The sequence below is a fragment of the Pteropus alecto genome, unplaced genomic scaffold (assembly GCF_000325575.1).
Source record: "Pteropus alecto unplaced genomic scaffold, ASM32557v1 scaffold113, whole genome shotgun sequence".
NCBI lineage: Eukaryota > Metazoa > Chordata > Mammalia > Chiroptera > Pteropodidae > Pteropus > Pteropus alecto.
The window spans coordinates 3,505,177-3,528,510 of NW_006433949.1; the positions used below are offsets into that span (position 1 = coordinate 3,505,177).

General features: G+C 39.6%; 1 protein-coding gene and 1 non-coding gene across 2 annotated transcripts in view; both read left to right on the forward strand.

The window, feature by feature from the left end:
- FBXW8 (F-box and WD repeat domain containing 8) overlaps positions 1–23,334 on the forward strand; it is a 111,028-nt gene that overhangs the window by 15,459 nt on the left and 72,235 nt on the right. Inside the window, exons 4-5 of the mRNA XM_015586811.2 lie at positions 12,117–12,281; positions 15,907–15,995. Coding sequence (XP_015442297.1) covers positions 12,117–12,281; positions 15,907–15,995 — 254 coding nt within the window. The remainder of the gene's footprint in view (positions 1–12,116; positions 12,282–15,906; positions 15,996–23,334) is intronic.
- LOC112477311 lies at positions 9,032–9,150 on the forward strand. Its single transcript, XR_003045388.1, has one exon. It is a non-coding gene; the product is annotated as a 5S ribosomal RNA (ribosomal RNA).

Below are 23,334 nucleotides of genomic sequence, written 5' to 3' on the forward strand. Positions count from 1 at the left end.
TCCTATCTCTCTTGTTCTTTTAATGTAGCTGCCTTGGGATTTTAGTGAAATTGGGCCAGTTACGTGGAATTGGCACCATGAACTGTATGTGTGCCCTTGGAGAAAACCCATGTGCTTATTAGATCTTTATGCCAAATTGGTAACCAATTCACAGTGAGGAACCCTGAGCAGGGAGGACTTTTGAGATTTAATTATGCCACAGACTGTGCTGGAGAGCCGATTTTGCTCTGATGCTGTTTCCTTTCCACACCTCCCCTTTTTCTTCTTTGTGAGGCTTTCTGCTTTCAGGTCTAAAGCCCTACTACGTTAGTTTGTGACCCCTGTGTACTTTTGATGCTGACCTCTCAAGCTCCATGCTGTCGAGTTGGTCCTCGAGGGATTTAGTGTCTCTGTGGAAGTGTGTCATGCCGAAATATCTCCAAAACAGTGTGGCTTTTAGTAAGCAGAGTTATTCATTGGGCAGTTCGTTCAAGCTTCATCATCTTGCCATTTATAATTTTATGTTCATTTTATTGTGTGTGCCCACAGGATTCTTGGCACTTTAAAGGATAATATTTTTAAATGAATAACAATTACAAAATTGTCAATTTCAAATTTATAAAATTGGTTTTTATGAGAAGGGTAAGTGTGCTATTATATTACAGACAGGAATAATTCTGAGAAGTAAAGATTTTTAGGTATTTACCAACATTTATTTTAAAAAACTTAAACATAAATTCACAGGAAGTTGCAAAAATGAGTACAGAGAGGTCCTGTGTACCCTTCCTTCAGTTTCCTCCATTGATAATAACTTGCATAACTAGAACAATATCTAAACCAGGAAATTGACATTGGTGCAGTCCACAGAGCTGATTCACATCTCACCAGTTTTACATGCACTCATTGTGTGTGCGTATTTAGTTCCATGCAGTTTTATCACAGGTGTGGACTTGTGTGACCACAGCGAAGACGCAGAACATTCATCACAAGGCTCTCTCCTGCTATCTTTTTATAGCCACGGTCACCTCTTCCCCCGTTTCTAACCCCTGGGAACCGTTAATCTGTTCTCTATCTCTGATTTTGTCTTTTTAATTTTAATTTTTAACATACTTTAGTTGTATGTATTTCCTAATATATAATTGTAGAAGTTTAGCCACATAGGTAACAATGTCATGTTTTTCAAACAAAAGGTAGAAAAATGCATAACGAAAGCAATGAAAAAGAGGAATGATGTAGAAGTTAAAAACTTAAGATTTAAGATAAAATTGGTAAGAAAGAAGTAGGTGCTATCAAAATAAATAATTCTAGAACTAAAACCAGTATATTAGATAATGATATTTCTAGCTTCAAGAAAAATGTGATCTTACAATCTTCCCAGATGTCCGAATAGGAGAAACTAAAACCCGATGTTTTATAGTTAAAGATCTTAAGTCTTTAAGGGTTGGAATCCATAGTCAAGCGCAGTTAATTGCTTTTCATAGCAGAAATGATTCTGCAGACTTGTAGTTGCTGGCAGGGTTCCCTGAGGTCTCACCTTTCACCTTTGCCACCACACTTCTCTCTCAAGGAGGTATATGCCGGCCTGAGACCCTGTGGTTTCCTTTTAATTTACCGGGTTACAGTGGCAGCCTCCTTTCAACAGGGGTTAGGAAAAAGCGAAGAACTCTAGAAGAAAAGGTGGGGAGCTATGTGAATGGCAAACTTGTGTGGCAAGAGGGAAGTGGCCATAAGCTAAGGAACGTGGGTGGCCTCTGGAAGCTGGAAAAGCTAAGGAAACTGATTTTTCTCTGAAGCTTCCAGAAAGAATGCGGCCCCACTACCAGTACCTTGACTTTAGACTTCTGGCCTCCAGAATGAGTTTGTGTTGTTTTAACCAATAAGTTAGTGGTACTTTGTTAGAGCATCAGTTGGAAACTAATATGGGGGCGTAGTGAGCAGATGGGGATATGAGAGAGAGAAATGGTCAGAATGTGAAAGGCACTTAATCCATTAACAGAACTTGAACTTTTATTCTAAATGAGATGGGAAGTCTTTGAAGTGTTTTGAGCAGAGGAGTGACACAGTCTGACTTACATTTTGAAAGGGATCGTTTTGGCCGCCGTGTGGAAAATAAGCTGTAGTGGGACAAGGAGGGCAGCAGGGAGAATAATGAGAAGGCTTCCGCAGTAACCCAGAAGAGGGAACGTGCTGGTTTGAGCAGGACTGTACCAGCAGGAGTGGACGGAGCCAGGACTGCTGACGGCCTAGGTATAAGGAGAGGAGGAAGAGTCCACAGGCACTCCAGGGTGTTTGGCCTGAGCCCCCGAATGGACAAGGCGGCCTGACTGACAAGGAGAAAACAGTGCATGCACAAGGTGGGGGGAAGGTCAGTAGTTGAATGCGAGGCTGGAGATGAGTTCTAGGTTCAGCTCTGGGCTGAAGATCTAAACTTGGAAGCTGTCGGCGCATTGATGGTGTTTAAAGCCAGGAAACTGGATGAAGTCACCAGGGAAGCGAGTGTAGATAGAGGAAGGGATTCGGGGGTTGTGCCCACATGCACCACAGCGATGAGACGCCGAGGAGATGCGGAGGCTGAGAAGGCAGTGCTTTTGAGATAGGATCAAAACTCAAAGTGCATAGTCCCCTGGAAGCAAGGGATAAAAGTTTTCAAGGAGGACAAAGTGACCCATGTTAAGCGCTTCTACGAGTCAGGTGAAATGACTGAGAAATGACATCGGATTTAGAAACTGGGAGGTTGCTGGTGACCTTGACCAGAATCAGTGGCATGGTCAAGGCAAAGTGAGTGGGTGTAAGAGCAAATGGGAAGAAAGAAAATTGAGAAAAAGAGTTTATTTATATACAGCTGTCTACATACGGTGCGTCCTCCAAAGTAGACGTGATATTTGAACGTGCAATGGGAACGGTGACACTTCTCCCCTGCTGTGGGCCTCACTGGTAACCCTAATCCAGGCAGAGTTAGTAAAGCTAATTTTTGAGCCAAGAGTGTTTTTTTCTTTTTTTTCTTTTTTTTTTTTTTTGGTAATGCTGCAGTTCACAGTGGTGCTATAAAGCAAAATGCTGGAGACACTTTTATTAGTAAATTCTTGCAGCTGAGGCTCACTCAGTGGGGCTTTTACTGGGCAGAGCCATTCCAGTCCTGATGCATTAAAAAAAGACCATTAGGCCTTTGGAAAATTTAGGCTTGTAAACTTGCTAGATTTAATATAACTTAAGAAATCCAAACAATAGATTTCATTTGAGTGCTACTCTTTAAAATTTACTTGTGAAAGTCTAACTAGGTCTTTTTGTTGTTGATTTTTTTTCCCTCTGGGATTAAAAGGAATTCATTCTTAAAGCTCGTCATTTTTGTTCTCCTTTAAAAGAGAGAGAGAAAAAAAAAGGCACCCTCCTTTTATAGTTTGCTAAGGAAATTGTTGGCACATTTCTGTGTTTAATACCTAATTGTAGGTAAAATCCTGATCCCTTTTTGGAAGTAATTCTCACCTCTAGCTTTTATAAATCCCTCAAAGAGATTTATTGTTTGTTATCCAGGATTTAAACCTTATCCTGAATATCATTTTCTACAGAATAAGCCCTGTGATCTACTGGTGGGGATGGTGCACCAAAACATCACCTTTTTGTTCTCAGTTTTTCATCCCATACCCTCTTGTCCAAATTTCAGATTGTTATTTAAAACGACTTGGCATTTTCTTTGAAGCTGATAATAAAAATCTGTTTTCAGCTTCCAAAGTTTAAGTTCTGATATATTTGAGACTTCTTGAAAATCTCTGAAAAGTTTCTCCATTTTAAAGTTGCTGAAACTTGTATGCTTTAGTTCTCATAAAAATTTATTCAACATATTTAATTTAATTGCGATATTCTAGTTGGTAATCACTGAGAACTGATTTGGATTCTCCGAAAATGCTAATGATTCAGTGACTCCATCTGAATTAGCCTTGTAACTAATTTTTTGGATATCAGAATTATAAAGATTGCCCCCTGAGGCCAGTCTCATGATCCAGCCTGCCTAACTGTAAGGTCAGAGACCAAAACACTTCCCCATGGTCCATGGGATATCACCCAATGTAAAGGCAGCAGTTCGGCAGGTCAAAGGGGCATGTAGATAAGAATTGCTGGCCTCAGTGCTCAGCATGTAGTTAACACCCACTACATGTCTTAATTGATTGACCAGTAACCCATTTTAGTGTTTTATAAAGTGTCTTCTGCAGAGCACTAGGCTTTTGAGGTATGCCTTATAAGAAGTGTTCAGGAACCAAGTAAGTTTGGAGAATGCAGCTTCTTACATCCTCCTCTTAGAGATACGTAAGTCTATTAAAAGCTCTGAGAAGTTCTGCAGTGAAGAATCCTTTTTAGTTTTGATTAAACCAGTGTTCCCTAAACTCGTTTGACCGTGAAACCCTTTTTTAAAGTAACTTCTTAACACCCTGAGGAGCTGTTGTTCTGTTGGCCGTGCTTTGGGAGGTGCTGATCTGTGTAATGTAATTATGACTTACATTTACATGATCTCTTAGCTATGCTGAGTCTTTCATCCAATAATTACATTTTATAATTTTTACGGGAAGGCTTATGTCTTCCAAGGATCAGAGTAAACTGCTCTTAAGTGTTTATTAGCACTGTCTGCCTTTGAGAACCTATGAGAGTCTCTGGATGTTGGCCCTTATCTTATACTTGGTTTAACACTGAATTCTAGGGGTCTGTTGGACAAGTCCTCTGCTCTGGAGCTATTTGAGTTGTGACCTGGCTCTATCATAGCTGATGTTGGTCTGTCTCTATCTGTGCTTCACAATTGCCTAGTGCTGAGACTCACTCTTGCACAGACGGATGAACAGACACCACCCAGTGTCATGGACAGGCTCAGCTGTGGACCACTTACGCCAAAAATAAAACCATGGTGTTCTGTCTAGTCAAAACTAGGACTACGATGTCATTATCCCTTTCTTTATTGCCTGATCACTTGTGATCAGATAAGAGTCTGGTCTGTCACAATTGCCTAGTGCTGAGACTCACTCTTGCACAGACGGATGAACAGACACCACCCAGTGTCATGGACAGGCTCAGCTGTGGACCACTTACGCCAAAAATAAAACCATGGTGTTCTGTCTAGTCAAAACTAGGACTACGATGTCATTATCCCTTTCTTTATTGCCTGATCACTTGTGATCAGATAAGAGTCTGTTTCCCTGACGCCGTTATGGCGAAGATGGAGAAGTGTGGGCTGACAGTGTGGTTAAGTGGATTTGTGACTGATGCTGTGGCCATGCCCAGGTGGGTTGCTTAATGGATCCATGTCAGCGTGTGTATGTGCGGGGGGTGCTCTAGCGGTTTGCCACAGGCTCTGTCCTCAGCCCCGTCCTAGTTAACTTTTTTTTTAATAATTAAGACGTGAAGGCCCACAGACCATATTTTGCAGATGACATATGTATGGGAGAAGTAGCTAATGCAAAGGATGATAGAATTGTGCTGCAAAGATGATATGAAATGCTGGGTAGGGGGTTGTATGCAATGAACTGGGATTTAAAATATATAGAAAGTTTATTAAGAATTTAGTTTTAAAAATAATACTGTAGAAATAAGGAATCGGGACTTTTTTTTTTTTTAATTGCAATTTGTGTTTAAAAAGACTCGGAATGATAAACACCACATTGCGATTACCATTCAGGAGAAGAGAATGGGGACACAGATGCATCGGAGTCTTGAGCTTGTTAGTGGTATTTTATTAAGCGGGGTTGTGAGTCCATGGGTGTTAGTAATATTCTTCATACCTTTTTATTTGCCTTAAATATTTAATAAAATAAACAGATTCCAGAAGCTTTGGTGGACCATTATCAGTAGCCATGATGATTTTATTATCTGCAAGTGAAGAGTAAATTAGCGTCTTATAAAATCCTTCTGTTCATGGCACTTGACAGTCCATATTTGAGGTATTCAGTACCACATTTAAAGAGGGACACTGTAGATTCAGAAATATGAGGGTACATTCAGAGATACTGGGTATGGAAACAAGTCCTATCACAGTTGGCTGAAGGAAATGGGAATTATTTAGACTAATGAAGAAATGACTAAGGGGAAATGTGATGACTGTCTTCAGCCCTTTGAAGAGCTGTTAGGTGGAAAAGGGAACAGATTTTTCCCCCAAAGGGCGAAAATCAGGGCTCTAGGTAGAATCCATTTTCTAACCAATGGAAGGAAGTACTTTTTATAGAGTGCCTTGCAGTCAGTCAGACTGATTCGGGAGGTCAGCTCTTCCCCAGAAGCCTTCCACTGCTGGGGATTCTGTGAGGAGCCTTGTGGCGATGGGGACAAGGCCCTTGGTTATCTCCAAGACTCCTCTTTTTCAGTGTCTAAACCATTGAAGACTTGAGCCAGTGCGACACCTTCAGCATTACAGTGTGACACTTTGGTTAAGAAAAGTGACAGAAGCCTTCCACTTCTTTATGCAACCTGGTCTAAATTCTGATGCTGTGAATTCTAAGCAAAATGTCCATGCCTACAGAGAACATGACTTAGGTGATGTGACTGTCACACCTAGAGCTTACATGCCCTCATATACAGCAAAAATGAAATTGAGGAAGCCAGAACTTTAACGTACCATCAGTGTTGTGTTGGTCTATATTGGTTGGACATACTTTTGGTTGAATGAGGTATTTTAATAATGATTGTTTTAAATATAATTTGCTTGCAATGGAAAATCAGAAAATTTGAGACTGAAACAATCTGAGTTCTTGGATTCCGATTAATTTTTACTTCGTAAGTTTTAGCTTCTTTCTGCTGCCATGGAGCATGTAGAAACCCATTGTAGAGTTAATGAAAGCTAATGGCTTACTTATTTAAAGTAGTATTTGGAGCAGCATAATTTCATAATAAGGTATTTATGTATCCTGCAGTGCTATCAGTGGCGATCTGTAGTAATACGTGGCATATATGGAAAGAATTAATTTGTAGTTTTCTGTGAGCTCTTTGATTTAGATACACAACAGTTCTGTTTGTGGTGGGGTATGATTATTCACATTTTAAAGATGAGGAAACGAAGGCCCCAAGGTCATAGAATTCAGTGTTGTAAGGGATGTTTTAGGATCAGCTGCCCCCCGCCCCTGGCACGCCCCCAATTTCACAGAGGAGGAAAGAGGTCCAGAGTAGCTTAGTGACTTTCTCATAGTAACACAGCTAGTTAGTGAAAGGTCTGGCTCTAGAATCTGGGGGTTTTCCCACAAGTGTAACTGAGTTTCTATTACGTCACACTGCTTCTTGAATGATGGAGACAATCATAATGACATGTTTCTGAAAATGTTATCAAATTTATATATATCCCTATCACTTTAGGTCTCCTTGGGGAAATTATTATGTAAAGGAACTTTGCCATGCCATGATTATTTTGTACAGTGTAGATTCATTTTGAATATAAAGAACTCCCTTACTGTTTGTTTTTTTTTTATTTTTACAGTTTTTTTAAAAATTTATGAAAACTTCATGTGATTTTGTCCTTTATTCTAGTAATATGCTACATTACATTGATTTTTTTATGTAAAACCAACTTCGCATTCTGGAATAGATTGCATTTGGTCTTGGCATATAATCCTTTTTCGTATATTGCTGGATTCAGTTTGCTAGTATTGAAGATTTGTGTGTATTCATGAGATATTGGTTTGCAGTTTTCCTGTGATGTCTTTGTCTGATTTTAGTTTCAGGGTAACACTGAGCTTGAATAAGTTGGGAAGTTTTCCCTCTTCTGTTTTTTGGAAGAGTTTATAAACGATTGGTGTCATTTCCTTTTTAAACATTTGGTAGAATTCACCAGTGAAATCTAGGCCTGAGGTTTTCTTTATATGAAGTTTTAAAATTGTTAATTAAACCTCTTGTGGTAAGTCTATTTTGGATTTTCTGTTTCTCCTTGAGTTGCTTTCAGTAGTTTGTGTCTCTCTAGGAGAATATCTGTTTCATCTAGCTTATCTAATTTGTTGACATACAATTGTTTTAATAATTTTAATGATTTTTAATTTTTTAAATTTAGTTCTATTGATTTCTTATTTCAATCTATTTTGGTCAGAGAACACACTTTATATTATTTTAGTCCTTTTAAATTTATAATTTTAATTTTGTAATAATTTAAATTTAAGTGGTAAATAGTGATGGCACCTCTTTCATTCTTGATTTTAGTAATGTGAGTCTTCTCTCTTGCTCCTTTTTTAATTTTTTTGGTCAATTTGATTAAAGGTTTGTCAGGTTTGTATTTTCAAAGAACCAATTTTATTTCCTTGATTTTCTCTATTTCATCTATTTCTGTTGTAATCTTTATTATTTTCTCCATTCTGCTTGCTTTGGATTTAGTTTTTGATAGTTTTTTTTCTTTTAAGGTTGAAGGCCAGGTTATTGATCTGAGATTTTTTTCAATGTGGGAGTTGACAACTATAAAGTTCCCTTGAAGCACTGCCTTCACTGTGTCTCATAAGTTTTGTATGTTCCATTTCCATTTTCACTTATCTCAAAGTATTTTCTAGTTTCTCTGGCAATTTCTTATTTGACCTGTTAGTTATTTAGGGATATGATGTTTAATTTTCACACATTTATGAATTTCTCAAATTTACTTCGGTTATTAATTTCTGATTTCATTCTATTTTGGTCAGAGAACACACTTTATATGATTTTGGTCCTTTTAAATTTATTGAGATTTGTGTTATGGCCTAGCATATGGTCTATCCCAGAGAATCTTCTATTGTACTTAAGAATTGGCAGTCTGTTTTAGGGCAGAGTGTTCTGCGGATGTCTGTTATGCCTAGTTGGTTTATAGTATTGTTCAATGCTTTCATTTCCTTGTTGATATTCTGCTTAGTTACTCTATCCATTATTGAAAGTGGTGTTTTGTTGAAGTCTCCACAAGTATTGTTGAACTGTCTGTCCATTTCTTCTTTCACTTTTATCGGTTTTTGATTCATGTATTTTGAGGCTCTGTTATTAAGTGTGTGTATTGATAATTGTTATATCTTCCTGGGGGATTGACCCTCGTTCTAAAAATATCTTTTGTCGTGACAATTTTTTGTCTTAAAGTTCATTTTATTGCTACAGCCATGCCACCCTGAACATGCCCGATCTCGTCTGATCTCGGAAGCTAAGCAGGGTTGGGCCTGGTTAGTACTTGGATGGGAGACCACCTAGGAAGACCAGGTGCTGTAGGCGTTAAAAAAAAAAGAAGAAAGCAAAAAAACGTTCATTTTATGTGATATTAGTATACAAATTCCAGCTCTCTTTTCAGTATCGTTTGCATGATACATCTGTTTTCCTTCTTTTACTTTCAACCTACTTTTGTCTTTGAGTTTGAATCTGAAGTATGTCTCTTGTAGATGGCATATAGTTAGGTTATGTTTGTTTATTCTGCCAATTTGTCTTTTGATTGGAATACTTAGTCCATTTATACTTAATGTAATTGTAAAGGAGCATTTAGTCTGCCATTTGCTATGTTTTCTGAATGTCTTATGTCTTTTTGTTCCTCTTTTCCTGTATTACTGCCTTCTTTTGTGTCAAATAAAAATTTTTCTAGCATACCATTTTAATTCCCTTGTTGTTTCTTTTATTTTTGAAGTTATTTTCTTAAAGATTGCCCTGGGGATTACAATTAACATTTTAAAACAATCTAGATTGGATTAACACCAACTTAATTTCAATAGTATACCAAAACTGTTCCAATATAACTTTGTTTTCTCTTTTGTCTTTGTACTTTTATGTCATACAGATTATATCTTTATATATTATATGCCCATCAACACGTGCCTATGCTTTAGGCGGTTGTCTTTTTAATCAGAAGAAAAGAATTGCAAGCAAAAATATGTTTATACCATCTTTTACATTCATCTGTGGAGTGACATTTGCTGGTGTACTTTATTTCTTCATGTAGATTGAGTTACTGTCTAGTGTCCTTTTCTTTTGGCCGAAAGGATTCTCTTGCAGGGTAAGTCTACTGCTGATGAATTATTTTTCTGTTTATCTAGGAATATCTTAATTTCTCGATTTTTGGGGGATGGTTTTGTGGGATATACAGTTATTGGTTGACATTCTCTTCTTTTGGCAGTTTGAACCTACCATCTCAGTGTTTTCTGTCCTCCATGATTTCTGATGAGAACAGAATCCCTTCTGATGAATTCTGATGAGAACAGGTCTTTTTCACTTGATGCTTTCAAGATTCTCTCTGTCTCTGGCTTTCAGCAGTCTTAACTATGATGTGTCTAGGTGTGGTTCTCTTTGAGTTTATTCTTCATGAAGTTCGTTGACCTTCTTTGATGTGCAGATTAATGTTTTTCATCAAATTAGGGAAGCTTTTGACTATTATTTCTTTAGATATTCTTTCTATCCCTTTGTTTCTCTCCTTCTGTTCTGGAAATTCTCATAATGCCTATGTCCACGTGGATGGTGCCCCATGGGTCTCTGAGGCTCAGTTCATTTTGTTCCTTTTTTGGTTCGTTTATGTACTTTTTATTTTTTCCTTCACGTTTTTCTTTCTCAGACTGAATAATCCTAATTGACTGTAAGCTCGCTGATTCTTCTAAAAGCTCATAGCTGTTGTTGAGCCCTTCCAGTGAAGTTTTTGTTTCAGTATTGTACTTTTCATCTCTAAAATTTCTACTTGGCTTTTGAGAAACTGATTTATATCTCTTTATCTGTATTCTCTACTTGGTGAGACACTGTGCTCATACTGCCTTTTATTTGTCAGACATGCTTTCCTTTAGTATTTTGAACATATTTGTAATGGCTGATTTGAAGTCTTTGTTTAGTAATTCTAACGTCTGGGCTTCCTCAGGGACAGTTTTCATTGACTGCTTCTTCTTTCTGTATGTGGGTCATAGCTTCCTGTTTCTTTGTGTGGCTCATAATTTTTTGTTAAAAACTGGCCTTTTAAAATAACGTGACAACTCAGGAAATCAGATTTTCCCTCCTCTGGAGGGTTTGTTTGCTGTTACTTTTGTTACTGCTGCTGTATGTGACTTTTCTGGACTAATTCGCTGGTTTGTATTCTTTGTCATGTACAACCACTGAAGTCTCTGCTCGGTTAGCTTAGTGGTTAGCAAGTGATTGGACAGAGATTTCCTTAACTCCACGTAACCAATAAGTCCCCCGGTCTTTGCCGAGGTACACTCTGTTATGTGAGGCATGCCTTCAGCGTACCAGTAGTTTACAATTCTGCTTTAGCCTTTACTTCCTACTTGTGTAGAGCCTCTAGGTTTGCCAGAGTTGAGAGATCCGGGCACACACACAGTCCTACACATGCAGTGGCATTATTGAGTCCCAGAAATATATTAGAGACTTTCACAGTCCCCTATGGACATCCCATTCCCCAGGTTTTCCTTTTAAACCTTTCGGTCATTCTCTTTTTAGCCCTAATTGGTAATGTACAGTTAGGCAGCTACAGTGTTCAACAGTTGTCCCTTAATTATATTTGACAAACGCCCAGCTTTGTACATTGTGCCTTGATGAAGTTAATCCATTGTGTCCCTAAGTTAGGATTAGAAAACAAAGCACTAATAGCTAGAACGTCCATTTCCTCCGGATACTTTTGGGATTTTAAACTCAGTCCAGACATAACATTAATTTTTCTATATCAGATCTTACAGTCTTGGTTAACAGCTTGAGTTTTCTGGTAAATATTTTTAAAATCTATACATTTAAAATCTTTTAAGTTTTCACACATAATATAAATTTGAATTTCTCGTACAAGCAGTTATGAGTATTTTATTATAGCTTTTTATTTCAGAGGCCATCGGTCTCCACCTCTGTAAGATGGAAATACAAGTGCCTGTTGGAAAAAGGAAAGTGATTCTGTTCTGAAAAGCCATGTACGATTCTCTATTAACATGTTACAGTGTGTTTTTTAGCCCTATGTATTTATGTATTTTTCTCTTGTATGTTATATGATAATTTAACCAAGTAGTCTAAAATGTGATATTAGATGGTAATACAACAATTTTGAAATCTTGAAAGATAAAACTGGAAACATTTGCTTGGTTTTTTTTCCACCTTGGAGTGTTTTGTTAATGAGACATTTTATACTGCCATAAACCCAGGGCAATAATAAAGGTGTTGATTGATTTTTGGATGACAAGGAGCTTCTCTAATTGCAGAATTTGACATTTGTGTCACTTCTGCTGTTTTAGGTGAGCAAGACGTGGAAGGTGATTGCAGAAGATGAAGTGCTGTGGTACAGGCTGTGCCAGCAGGAAGGGCACCTTCCCGAGAGCAGCATCTCTGATTATTCTTGCTGGAAGCTCATCTTCCAAGAGTGCCGAGCCAGAGAACACATGTTAAGAACCAACTGGAAGGTAGGCAGTGGCCAATCTCATTACCTGTAGAAGAATAGCCTACAAGGGCACGGGAATCCAAGCCTGGGATTAAACACCGAGTCCTTCCAATTACAGCCTGAGGTTAACTGTCAAAGCAGAGAGAGGAGTGTGGTGAGCATACGTACCTTCAGGTGTTGGCGACTCGTTGCCTATTTTGTTCACCATTAGAGAATCTGCCCCCATTTCCAACCACACTATTTGGGAGCGTCCTGTTCTCCAGGAGAGGAAGGGTGAGTGAGATACCCGTCACTTACCCTCTCATGGTTAGGGTCTTTGGTGTGGTGCTCAGTGAAGCCCCGTTTTACTTTCACCGTCTCTCTGGATGGACCAAGAAAGCAAAAGCACCGCCTGAATACAAAAGATGAGCTGCTCTTTCCAGTAAATGTAAGAGGGAGATTATTAAACATCTCTAAATACTGTCTTCTCTTCCCTCACATAACCTATTGGCATGCTTCCATCACATTTATCACTTCAAAATCTCTACAGAAATATTAGATCACAGCTAAGAATTTACACAGTGAAGTGTTTCTGTAGGAAATAACTGTCAAGCACAGTGTTACATAAAGCTGCTCAAGGCACGACAAGACAGCATTGCGGTGGCCGTGTTTCTTCCACCTGGGTAGCTAGGTAGTCAGCTGTATGGAGGATGCAGAACCATGCTCTTTCCTTCCCTGTAAAAGTCAATCCTAATAGACTTTGCGATTAACAAGCTTTTGCTCATCACTGATGGTGACATATTGTCTATGTGCATGTCTATCCCCAGTCACCTCATAACCTGACTAGTGACCGATATTCTTGATCTGGGCAACCTCATACAGTTTCTAGTTAATAACAGCAGTGGTTTTCTAATTCAGGGCTTCTCAACCCCAGCACCAGTGACATTTGGGGCCAGATAATTCTTTTTGATGAGGGCTGTGCGTTGCTGCAGGATGTTGAGCAGCATGCCTAGCCTCTACCCAGTACATACTTCCTCCCGCCACCACTCCCCCTCCACCCCCGCACTGTGACAACTAAAAAGGTCTTCAGACATCTTCAAATGTCCCCTGGGGGGGAAAATCGCTCCTGGTCGAGAACCACCTTTCTAAGGAGAATTAGCATAACTGTCCTTTCTTAGGCCCTTAAGATACCACCACTAAGTCAGAACCCCACTGGCCCCCAGCTTGCATCCTCACCAGGTAATAAAGTCATGTGGATGGCCCCTGTGGCCCTCTTGCTTGCATGCTTGAGTGGGTCTGTGTGAGGGACACCAAGGGGTTGACAGAGCTGCTTAGATAGGTGCAGAGGGCCTAACCCTGGTCGGAGGGGCTGTGCTTTAAGGAAAGCGTGAGAGCTGGGTGTTCACGAGGGCCTTTCTGTCTGGGAGGAAGGGATACTTTTGAGATTTGTGAGCAGGGAGAGCTGGAGGTATTCGATGTGCCCTGGCTCGAATTCAGAGATGTCAGACCCTGAGAGGAAGCAGCAGCCCCTTTCTTTGTTTCCTCTTTGCTGTTAGAGAAAGCGGGGGAGGGATGTAGGTACCTCATCTGGGCTGGAAGTGGTTTAAAGATCCACCTCCCAGCATCTGGCACTTACACGTTACATGCAGTTTGACTGAATGTCTGTTTATTGTTTTTCTCTGACAAGCACAAAGCCATACATTTGATAAATGCTCAATAAATGGTTGTCAGTTGAGTGACACGGATCAAACTGCAGGCCGAATGTGAGGGAGGCTTCTCTTTGGAATGTCTCGGGCCCATTTCCTGACACTGTGACCAGTGAGGACTACATAAATGAAATATTAAATGACAGACATTGCATTAACTGCAGTGATGGGATTCTTGTTTGATTCTAGAATGAAAGAAAGCCCTATCAAAATGTGAAAGGTGGGGTTACAGCGAGCTGCTTTACCTTTGTTGCCTCGTCTCTAAGGTGGGGCTCAGAGTAGCCCTGCTCATAGGATTGTGGGGAGCATGACTGTCCAGTGACATGTCTAATGCTCCTTCTGCAGAGCATGACCCACGTCTGGTGCTCAGTTAGTCTTGGCTGTAGAAGCTCACAGGCTTTGCACACAGATACCGTGGTTTGGTGCCATTCGAGGTAGACCTCAGTGTGGGTTGGGTGGATGATTTGGTTTGGTGTCTCCTAGGTCAGTGTCTGGAGACCCTGAGAATGGGGTTGACCTGTAAATGCATGAACTTACTTGGACCTGAAATTCAAAGGCTGTGTGGAAACTACTTGATAAGCTGGTTGTGGTGGCTGTAGTATTTCTTTTCCTGGTGTTTGCATAAAGTTTTTCTCTCTGGTCTTCTAGTATTTCTCTAAGAGCAGAATACCAATGTGAGATTGGAGCCCATGGGGTTGGGGCACAGGACAGAAATTAGTAAATGCCACAGGCACACAGGTTTTCCCTCAGGCCCTCTCCTTTTCTTTCAATACCTTGTCCCTCAAAAGAGCTTTGCTATTCTTGTGATTTGGTCTGTAGTCCTCACACATGTGACTCCCAAGTCCTTCCCTTCCATCCGCATATCTCCACTAGCAGGACAGTTCCACTTGGATGTGTTCAGTTTTGACCCTCAGCCTTGGACTTAGACTTCAAATTAAGTGAAATCATCATGCAGATGATCATGCACAGTGCCTAGAATAGAGCTGCTTAATAAACGTCAGTTTTAATGGAATGGATGTCATCATCTGTCTCCTGATAATAAAAATAATAGTAGCTACCATTTATTGAACACTTGCTATGTGCTAACAACTGTACTTGGCACTTATACACACTGTTTCTAATCCTCGGTCCAGTCCAGCAAAGTTGAAATGATGGATTACTCGGTATTCTTGAATACTTTTATTCATGCTTACTTTTGGCTTAGCTATCTCACTCTTCCCAAAATCCCACATGTAAATACTTTTTGTTCCTCCAGATTCTCTTTATTTTTATTTTAAAAATAAATATTTTGTGTATATATTTTGAATCTATAATCATAGTCATGGTACAAATAATTCAGAAGTCAAAAAAAGGGTACATAGTGAAAGAAACATTTCCCTCTCACCTTTCTCTGTCACCTGGTTCCCTCAGAAACAGCCAATTATGCATTTTATAGTTTCCTTTAAATACTGTTTCCATGAACCTCTGACCTCTCAGTCAGAAATAATGTCTTCTTCCTTTTCTCTATCCTGATTTTTTTCTTTGTGTGTACTTTTTCATTTTATTCTGAGGGTTGTTTATAAGGGTTGTTAACAGGTAAAATGTTATTAAATACTCTCTCCTCCAAATTGAACTTTTCAATATACTTTGTACAATTTTGTCAGATACTTGCCATGACCAACCTTCTGCGGATTATAGTTATATGTGCTCACATATTTCTTTTGCATCCTGTAATTCCCTTGGGGACAGGGACAGTATGCCTCACACACCTGTGCCCTCTAGTTCAGTGTTCTTCATGTGTGTGTAACTCGTAAATGCTAATAACTTAACACATTAGTTGTCTTTGTCCTTTTGAATGTCCAGATAACGTTGAACACAGTGCATGCCGTTAAAAATCACTGTGGAATGTAGGTAAAGTGAAATGCTTTGCCTTCCATCTAGCCCAAGAATAGTATCATCTGCATCCTCTTTTTCCTTACACAGAATCGCAAGGGTGCCGTGAGTGAGCTGGAACATATTCCCGATGCAGTTTTATGTGATGTGCATTCTCATGATGGCGTCGTCATTGCTGGGTAAGCAAAAACAGTTTTTCACTTAATACTCTTCATCATGAGGTCTTTCATTTTTCATGCACCACCCTCCGAGTCCCAACAACCTTATCTTCCCTTGAGAGTCCATACTTTCCCGTATATACATAGGTATACATGGCCCATGTTTGAGAAGATTCCGTTCTCCAGTATTTGAGAGCTCTGTAGTGTTGAGAAGCGAATGTTGCCGAGCAGATCTGTAATCCATTTTTCTCAATATGTCTTTGCTAGCTTTTAAATCACTCTCGTGGCATGTTATGTTAGATTTTCATTAAGGCACACAGTTTGTATTTTATGAAGACATAAAAAGTCAAGCAAGAATAATAAGTGTTGGCACAAAGAGGTCCTGTTCTTGTCCTCTTGTTCTGAAGCTTTTATTATGAGGAAGGGCTGTGGCCACACACAGTCTTCCTTTCCCACCACGTAGTACATATTTGCTATTTACCTTGCCCTGAAATAGGGTTTTTATTTGTCTCCATGGCCAAGAAATTTAATTTTAGCTTCTGTAGATTTCCTTTGGCTTCTGTTCCCAAAACCACTTTCATGAATTCTTTATATTTTACTACAGAGATGTGTTTATGTATAATATATAATATAAATTTTCTTTTTGGATGAAGATGTCTTGAACTAGAGTCTCAAATTGTATGCTTAATGCTGGAGAGACCAGGACACTTACACTTCTGAGTCTGGATTGACTTTGGAGTGAGCCACCCAAGAGAGGGTCCTACCTGGAGGAAAACAAAACAAACCTTGGATTTAACAACTTAGTAGTAGGCTAGTTTTTTTCTTTAAAGAAAAATCTTTTCTTAAGAAGCATTCCTTAAAGAGCACCATTTGAAGTGAAATTCCAAACAGTCAGATTATTTTGATATTTCGTGGTATGCAGTGCCTTATGTGGAAAGCATTTTTACTTTTAACAAGATATGCCCAGGAGGAACACTTTTCTTTAGATTTATTTTGCCAGCCACAACTTAGAGCGTAATGCCCTTCTTGAGGGTGTAGTGGAACTGTTTCAGAAAGGCTAATGGACCAGCAATCAGGAGTCCTGTCTCTCCAGTCATCAGTGCAGCTTTAGGCTCCACCTCTCACTGTGCAGGTGTGGGCCTGAAGGCTCATGGTAAGTAAGGTCCTTTCCTCCCACTACTTCTGAGATCTTGTGATAACTATGAGAGAGACTTACATCATTCTAGCCGAAAGGGGTCTCCTAGTGTGTCGGGAGACCTTCGAGCACAGACTGTTGAGAGTGGACTGAGAGAATCATAAAAGTAGAAATAAAGGAGACTTTAATCTCAAAAGCCAGTTACAAATTTCTTATCTGGACATAGACTTCACAAAAGACAGGCTGGCCAGGAGTCCAGATGCCAGCCCTTCTTTTCCTGCCGCCGCGTTCCCGTGAGGTCTGCACAACATTACAGATTATGCCAGCACAGAGCAAAGCGATGGCAGAGTTTTGTGGATCGATAAGATGAAACTTGATCTGTGGGTCAGAGAGGCTCCTCACGGCTCTTCTTTCTAAGAGAACCTTACGTTTATGGGTTAGCATCAGATACTTCATATCTTGCTTGTATGTAGAGCATCTTGTGTTTATCATTAAAATTTTATCTGGTGGTTACGATGCTTGTTTTCTGGGTCAGATCTTGAATCCCTTTTCATTTGAGACAGCGGTGTTTGTGGTTACCTCATTCCCAATCAATGTTGTATTCACCAGGCTTTCTACAGTTATGTATCTCCAAGGAGCTTCTTAAAGAGACAGTGGCCACCTCATCATTTCTTTCTCTTCTGCTTAGCTTGCATTTCTTTTTCTTCCCTTTTGTTCTCTCTCTCTCTTACAGAAGTGGAATTAAGTTTTGTATAGCTAGAGCTATAAACTACGTAACATTTCTGCATTTAAACCTATTACATATATTTCATATAACTGACAGAGAACAAAGACTCTTGGGAAATCTCTTGCTTTTTTCCATCTTTTTAATCCTCTTTGTTAATGTTCCTGGTGTAGAATCATGTTTCTTAGGCCTAGACTAATTTTTATTAGTCTTACAATTGACACAGTCTTGATTCTTCTTTATTCTTCTTTTCACACAGACCCAAGTAATCTTCAAATGCTCATTCACTCCCAAACTCACCTGAGAGACTCAAGTACCTATCGGGTGAAAAGGACCTGATACTTATTTTTTTTTACCCGAGGCTTGTTTTTCTAGTAGAGGAAACTCACGTAATTTTCAAAACTTTGGTCTTTCTCACTTTGGTCCTCTTACTGCCTCATGGATGATGATTTCCAATTACCTTTTCCTGACATTTGAACCTTTTAAAATTTGTTTCTAACCTGCCTTTCTCGTGATTCTCTTTGGTGTACCTTTGGTTTTTTTCCCCACACTGTTCTACTTAGTTTCCTCTGAGCACATCTTTTTTTAAGTTGAAACGTAATTCACATACCAGAAAATTTACCTTTTAAGTTGTATGTCAGTGATTTTTAGTATATTCACAAGGTTGTATAATCATCCACTATTATCTAATATCAGAACATTTTCATCACCCCAAAAAGAAACCCCCTCCCCATACTTTAAGGCCCACTCGAGCGCTGTCTCCTCCCGAGGTGTCTGCAGCAATGTAGCCTTTTAGCCCGTACCGCCCCCACACCGGCGTCTGCCCTTCTCATAACTCCTGCAGAGGTGATTATCTGCAGCCTACAGGGCAGCTGATCGTGTGGCCTCATAGCTTCACCTAACCTTTTTGTTTTATACTGTTCATTTACTTTGAACCAATTTTTAACTTTACAGCCATAATTTTTTTTCCAAGCATCTTTTAAAACTGGAGGTGGTACGTAATATTTCATTAAATGCCCATAGTGCTTATATATGGTTTTGTCTGAAGTAAGCATTAAAATTTAGTACAGACTGCCCCTCCCCCTACCTATATACTACATTATGTGGGAAACTAGAGAAATTCCTATGTTCTCTTTCCTGTTCTCTGATTTCTTCGTTTTTTCAACTTAGAATCGTACCGTTTTAAACCCGGAGGGACTTTTAGAGGCTCTCTGTTCCAAACATTCACTTCGTGTGAGATACCTGAGGCCCGGAGAGGCCCGATGAGCTGGGTTGGGCACGCATGCCCGTCCCACTCTGCTGCTGCAGTGTCCACACGGGGCTGGGCAGTGGCGCCGCCGTCTCCAGCCGTCATTTGCCAGTCTGACGCTTGTCTGTTAGAGCATCATTTTGGCGTTTCTTTGGTGGCATGTATCTTTTCTGTTAAAAATAAAAGCAACAATAAAAACATGTTGTTTTTGCAAAACCGTTAGAAAGTGGAGAAGAGAGAGCCACCTAAATCCTCTCATGCTAACACAATCCCTGTTACAGTTTTTGGTGTGTATGTGGTTTGGTTTTCAGTCGGTTTTTTATGCTTACATAACATAAGCATAGCCTACATTACATTTTTGGCATTTCCCCCCCTCACTTGACTGATAAGATTTTTTTCATGTTATTTCATACTTTTCATTACTTTCTTTGATTTGTTGCAGAAACTCCTAGGATATAATTAAATCCTAACTTTCTTATTCATTTTTCTAGTAATGGACATTAAAGTCACTTTCTGTGTTTTGTTATTATGTGAGTATGTTCTGTATAGAGTTTTGCAGATTTTTCCTCTTTGTACTACAAATCTTTATTTAAAAATTATAAAACATACTTAATGTAGAAACTTTGAGTTCCATATAAGTGCATTGAAGAAAGAGCTAAAGTTCTTCCATTGCTCTCCCCTAGTCTAATTATTTTCCTAGTTTGAGTTACTGGATTTAAGGAAATGAATTTTTAGACTTTCCAGATTAAGAAATTATTTTAAAGTGCCTTCATAACTGTTAACTTCTTTCCAATTTAACTTTTTGGTTTGAAGTCTCCAAACCACCCCTCAGGCCTGCTCTTCTGCATGCACGTTTTTTCTCAGTGCCGTAAATAACCATAGAGTACAACTTCCCTATCCACGTCTTAACCTCCTGCAACCTGGCTTCCCTCCTAGCCCTTCCACTGAGCTGTAGTCTCACAGGTCACAAACCAGTGGCCTTTTCTTGGCCCATTCCCTTCAGCCTCTTGGCAGTGTTGGATCTTATTGGCTGGACCCCTCTTAGAATGTGGAAACTGTGTATTAAGCGTCTTTGTACCTTCAGAGCCTCGCGCCAGGCCCGGCGCCTGGGAAACTCTGAGGGAAGCGTGGGTGGAATGGAAGCTCATGCTCCCGCCACCCTGCACTCTCCGTGCTCCCTTATGCTTCCTTATGCATCTCCGACCTGCCCGCCTCCTGCTCAGGCCCTTCCTTCCTCTGGCTTTCAGTGCTCTCATGTGGCCACTTAGCAGTGATATCCAGCATCCCAGATATACCTGAACCAGTTGGGATTTTTTGCTTGTTAGATAAGTGGAAGTTCCTTCAACCGAGACTAATTCATTCAAACACAACCTTTACTTTGATTTTCCAGCAAAAATTTCCCATTTAACTTGAGAAAAATTTGTGTTACGAAGCCACCAGTTTCTATGCAATAAGCCACCTGTCTCTTTTTGTCAGAGTTGCATTTCCTGGCTGCGTTTTCTCTGTGATCTGGTAGCACTCCTGAAATGTAGTGAGATTTGGTTTGTGCTTTCCTTGTATTTAGAAGAAGAGGCGTTATCTAGAAAGTTTGTTGACTAGTAAGTGACTGGAACGTGTGGTTTTTGTTCGTGTCTCTGTTTTATTTTTCTTTGGCGACAGCTCTGAGAATTTTAGAATGTTTTGCAAATTATATGTTTATCATTGAGGATAAAGAATAGAAGAGATAAGGGTATGAAAGTATCCCTGTCCTGTTTTGTGATGCCTAGACTGTTCTCTTGATCCCCAGTTGCACTGTGGAAGTAAAGAGTGTTGAAAATAGATGACATCATGAGTTCAGAAAGGTCACATTATAAAACCTGAGACGTAGGTCTAGGTATAATTTGCCAGAAGTACATTTGCTTTACCGCCACCTAGTGAAGAAGAGCATCTCAGGTAAAACCTACAGGAGGAAAGTCAAGCCTAGGGCTCACTGGAGGCCTGGTGCCAGCTCTGCTAACCGTTAAGCTATTAGCTCACCAAAAGCTTTTATCAGATGCCCAGGAGTATGGTGGTGTTTTGCAATAAGCTCCCTCCTCACTGTTACTGAAGATTCCTAAGTCTGAAGCGTTTCAGTTTGCACAAGAAAGCACACTTCTCTATTGACATTTGAGGACCTTTTTCCCCGACTTTTGATATAAAAAAATATCAAGCGCCCTCTTTGTGTCGAGGTTTTTCTCCCGTTTTCCGCCGATGTGATCTGCCTTTAGAGGACAGTACCTACCTTTACTAGAAAGAACAGTGACTGTCTCCCTGTTTCTCCTCTGCCAAGTGGGGTTGGAGGGAAAAATGTGTCGTTTAATATTGCAAAATATTAGCTTTCTTCTTTCAGTTGTCCCGTTTGGTCTCCTGCATTGTCATTCATCTCCAGATTTCATTCCCTTTGAGGCAAGTGTGCTCAAGTAGACGTGTAACAAAACTGTGACACCTTCTCCAGCAGCCAAGTGACCCCTGGCTGTAGTTCTGGCTCATTTTTATTTGCTCTGTCCACACAACCTGGACATTAGAGTCGAGAGGGTTTTCAGTCTTCTGTAGACGTGAAGCAAAATTTTGAGCTTCTGGTTTGTATATGTAAAATTTAAATTCTGACTCTCAGGTTAGTTCATTTTGCCTGGTGGCACTTCCAGTGGAATGTCATCGTTGTTCATAATTAAAAACTGTTAGAAGACAGCAGTTCAGACATAGGCGTGCATCTAAGGCAGCGGTCCCCAACCTTTTTGGCACCAGGGACCGGTGCTCCAATGAGAATCTAATGCCTGATGATCTGAGGTGGAGCTGAGGTGGTGATGCTAGCACTGGGGAGCGGCCGCAAATATGGATGAAGCTTTGCTCACCCGCAGCCGCTCACCTCTTGCTCTGCGGCCCGGTTCCTAACAGCCCATAGGCCGGTACTGGGACATGGTCCCAGGGCTTAGGGACCCCTGATCTAAGGTAACTGGAAATACCTTGCTTTTAGCCATTTTGTTCTCCACTTTTCTCAGTAATTAAAAATGTGCCTTCGAATTGACCAGATACCATGCCAAAATATGGCTTCCATCTGAAATAGTGTATATTTGCCCTGAATTTTAAAATATTTTCTATTTAGGAGCTGAAAACACCTCATGGACTGTGTTTTCAATACTCTGCTAGTTTCATGTGAATGTATAAAAAATGAATATTACCTAGGATTACTTTGAGGCTCTTGATAACAGATGCTTTGTAAATACAGATTGGTGGTAAAAGTTACGTTAGACAAATATCAGCCCATGTTTATATTTACTAAGGACGTGCTTTCTGTCTTTCTCCTTTTTAAAAAAAAATTTTTTTTCTCTTGACAGGTTCCCTTTCATCCTCGTTTTATATTGATTTTGTGCTGCTGCTCATTATGACAGTGGGCTGCTTCCCATAAGGAATTTGATCATTACCCGTTAGGGACCTCTTTTTAAAAATACTTTAAAATTTATTTTCTTCTGTGAGGTATACATGCTCTTCTGGTAAATAAGTCTGAGGTAAGATATTGATAAGAGACTAGAAGAGAGCATTACATTTATTATATCCTTAATGAAGGAGCTCCAGAATATCCTTAATAAATACTGGTGAACTCATGACTGCATTTATCCATCTCTGGTTCTCCGAGGAATAATGGGAAGGGCCACAGCTACAATAACTCTGCATAATCATCATTGACTCTGACTCTATTGATTGTGATTAACCAAGATGTATGGAAAACAGTTTTAAGTGTGTAGTGCATGTATCTCGTAAGGTCCATTAAGATGTTCATTATTTTTCAATTGATGCGTCTTAAGCTGCACTTGATGTTTGTAGTAGTGCATTTCCACAAAAAGACTGCACTGTGGGATTGAGTTCATTTTGTTAATTGCATAATATGACATAGTCATGTTTCATAGAAAACAGTAAATACTCTTGATTTCATTGATTTGTAATCTTTGGTATTACTAAAGAAAGTATGGAGTATGTGAATAGTTCTTAAAACCTCTACATGTTAAGGGCATAAATGTTTCTTGAAATATGTGTGCTGCACAGTTAGGGGCCTCTGCCTAATTGCTTTGTAGGCTTTAAACCACTTCCATCTTCTAAGTTTAAGTCAGGAGATTCACTTATTGAACATTTACAAGCACAAATAAATACTGCAGACACATCCTCTGCTCTGGGAAGGATACATCTCTTGCTCAGAGGGCTATAATTATAGGCGGTTACAGAACAGCATAGGAGATGT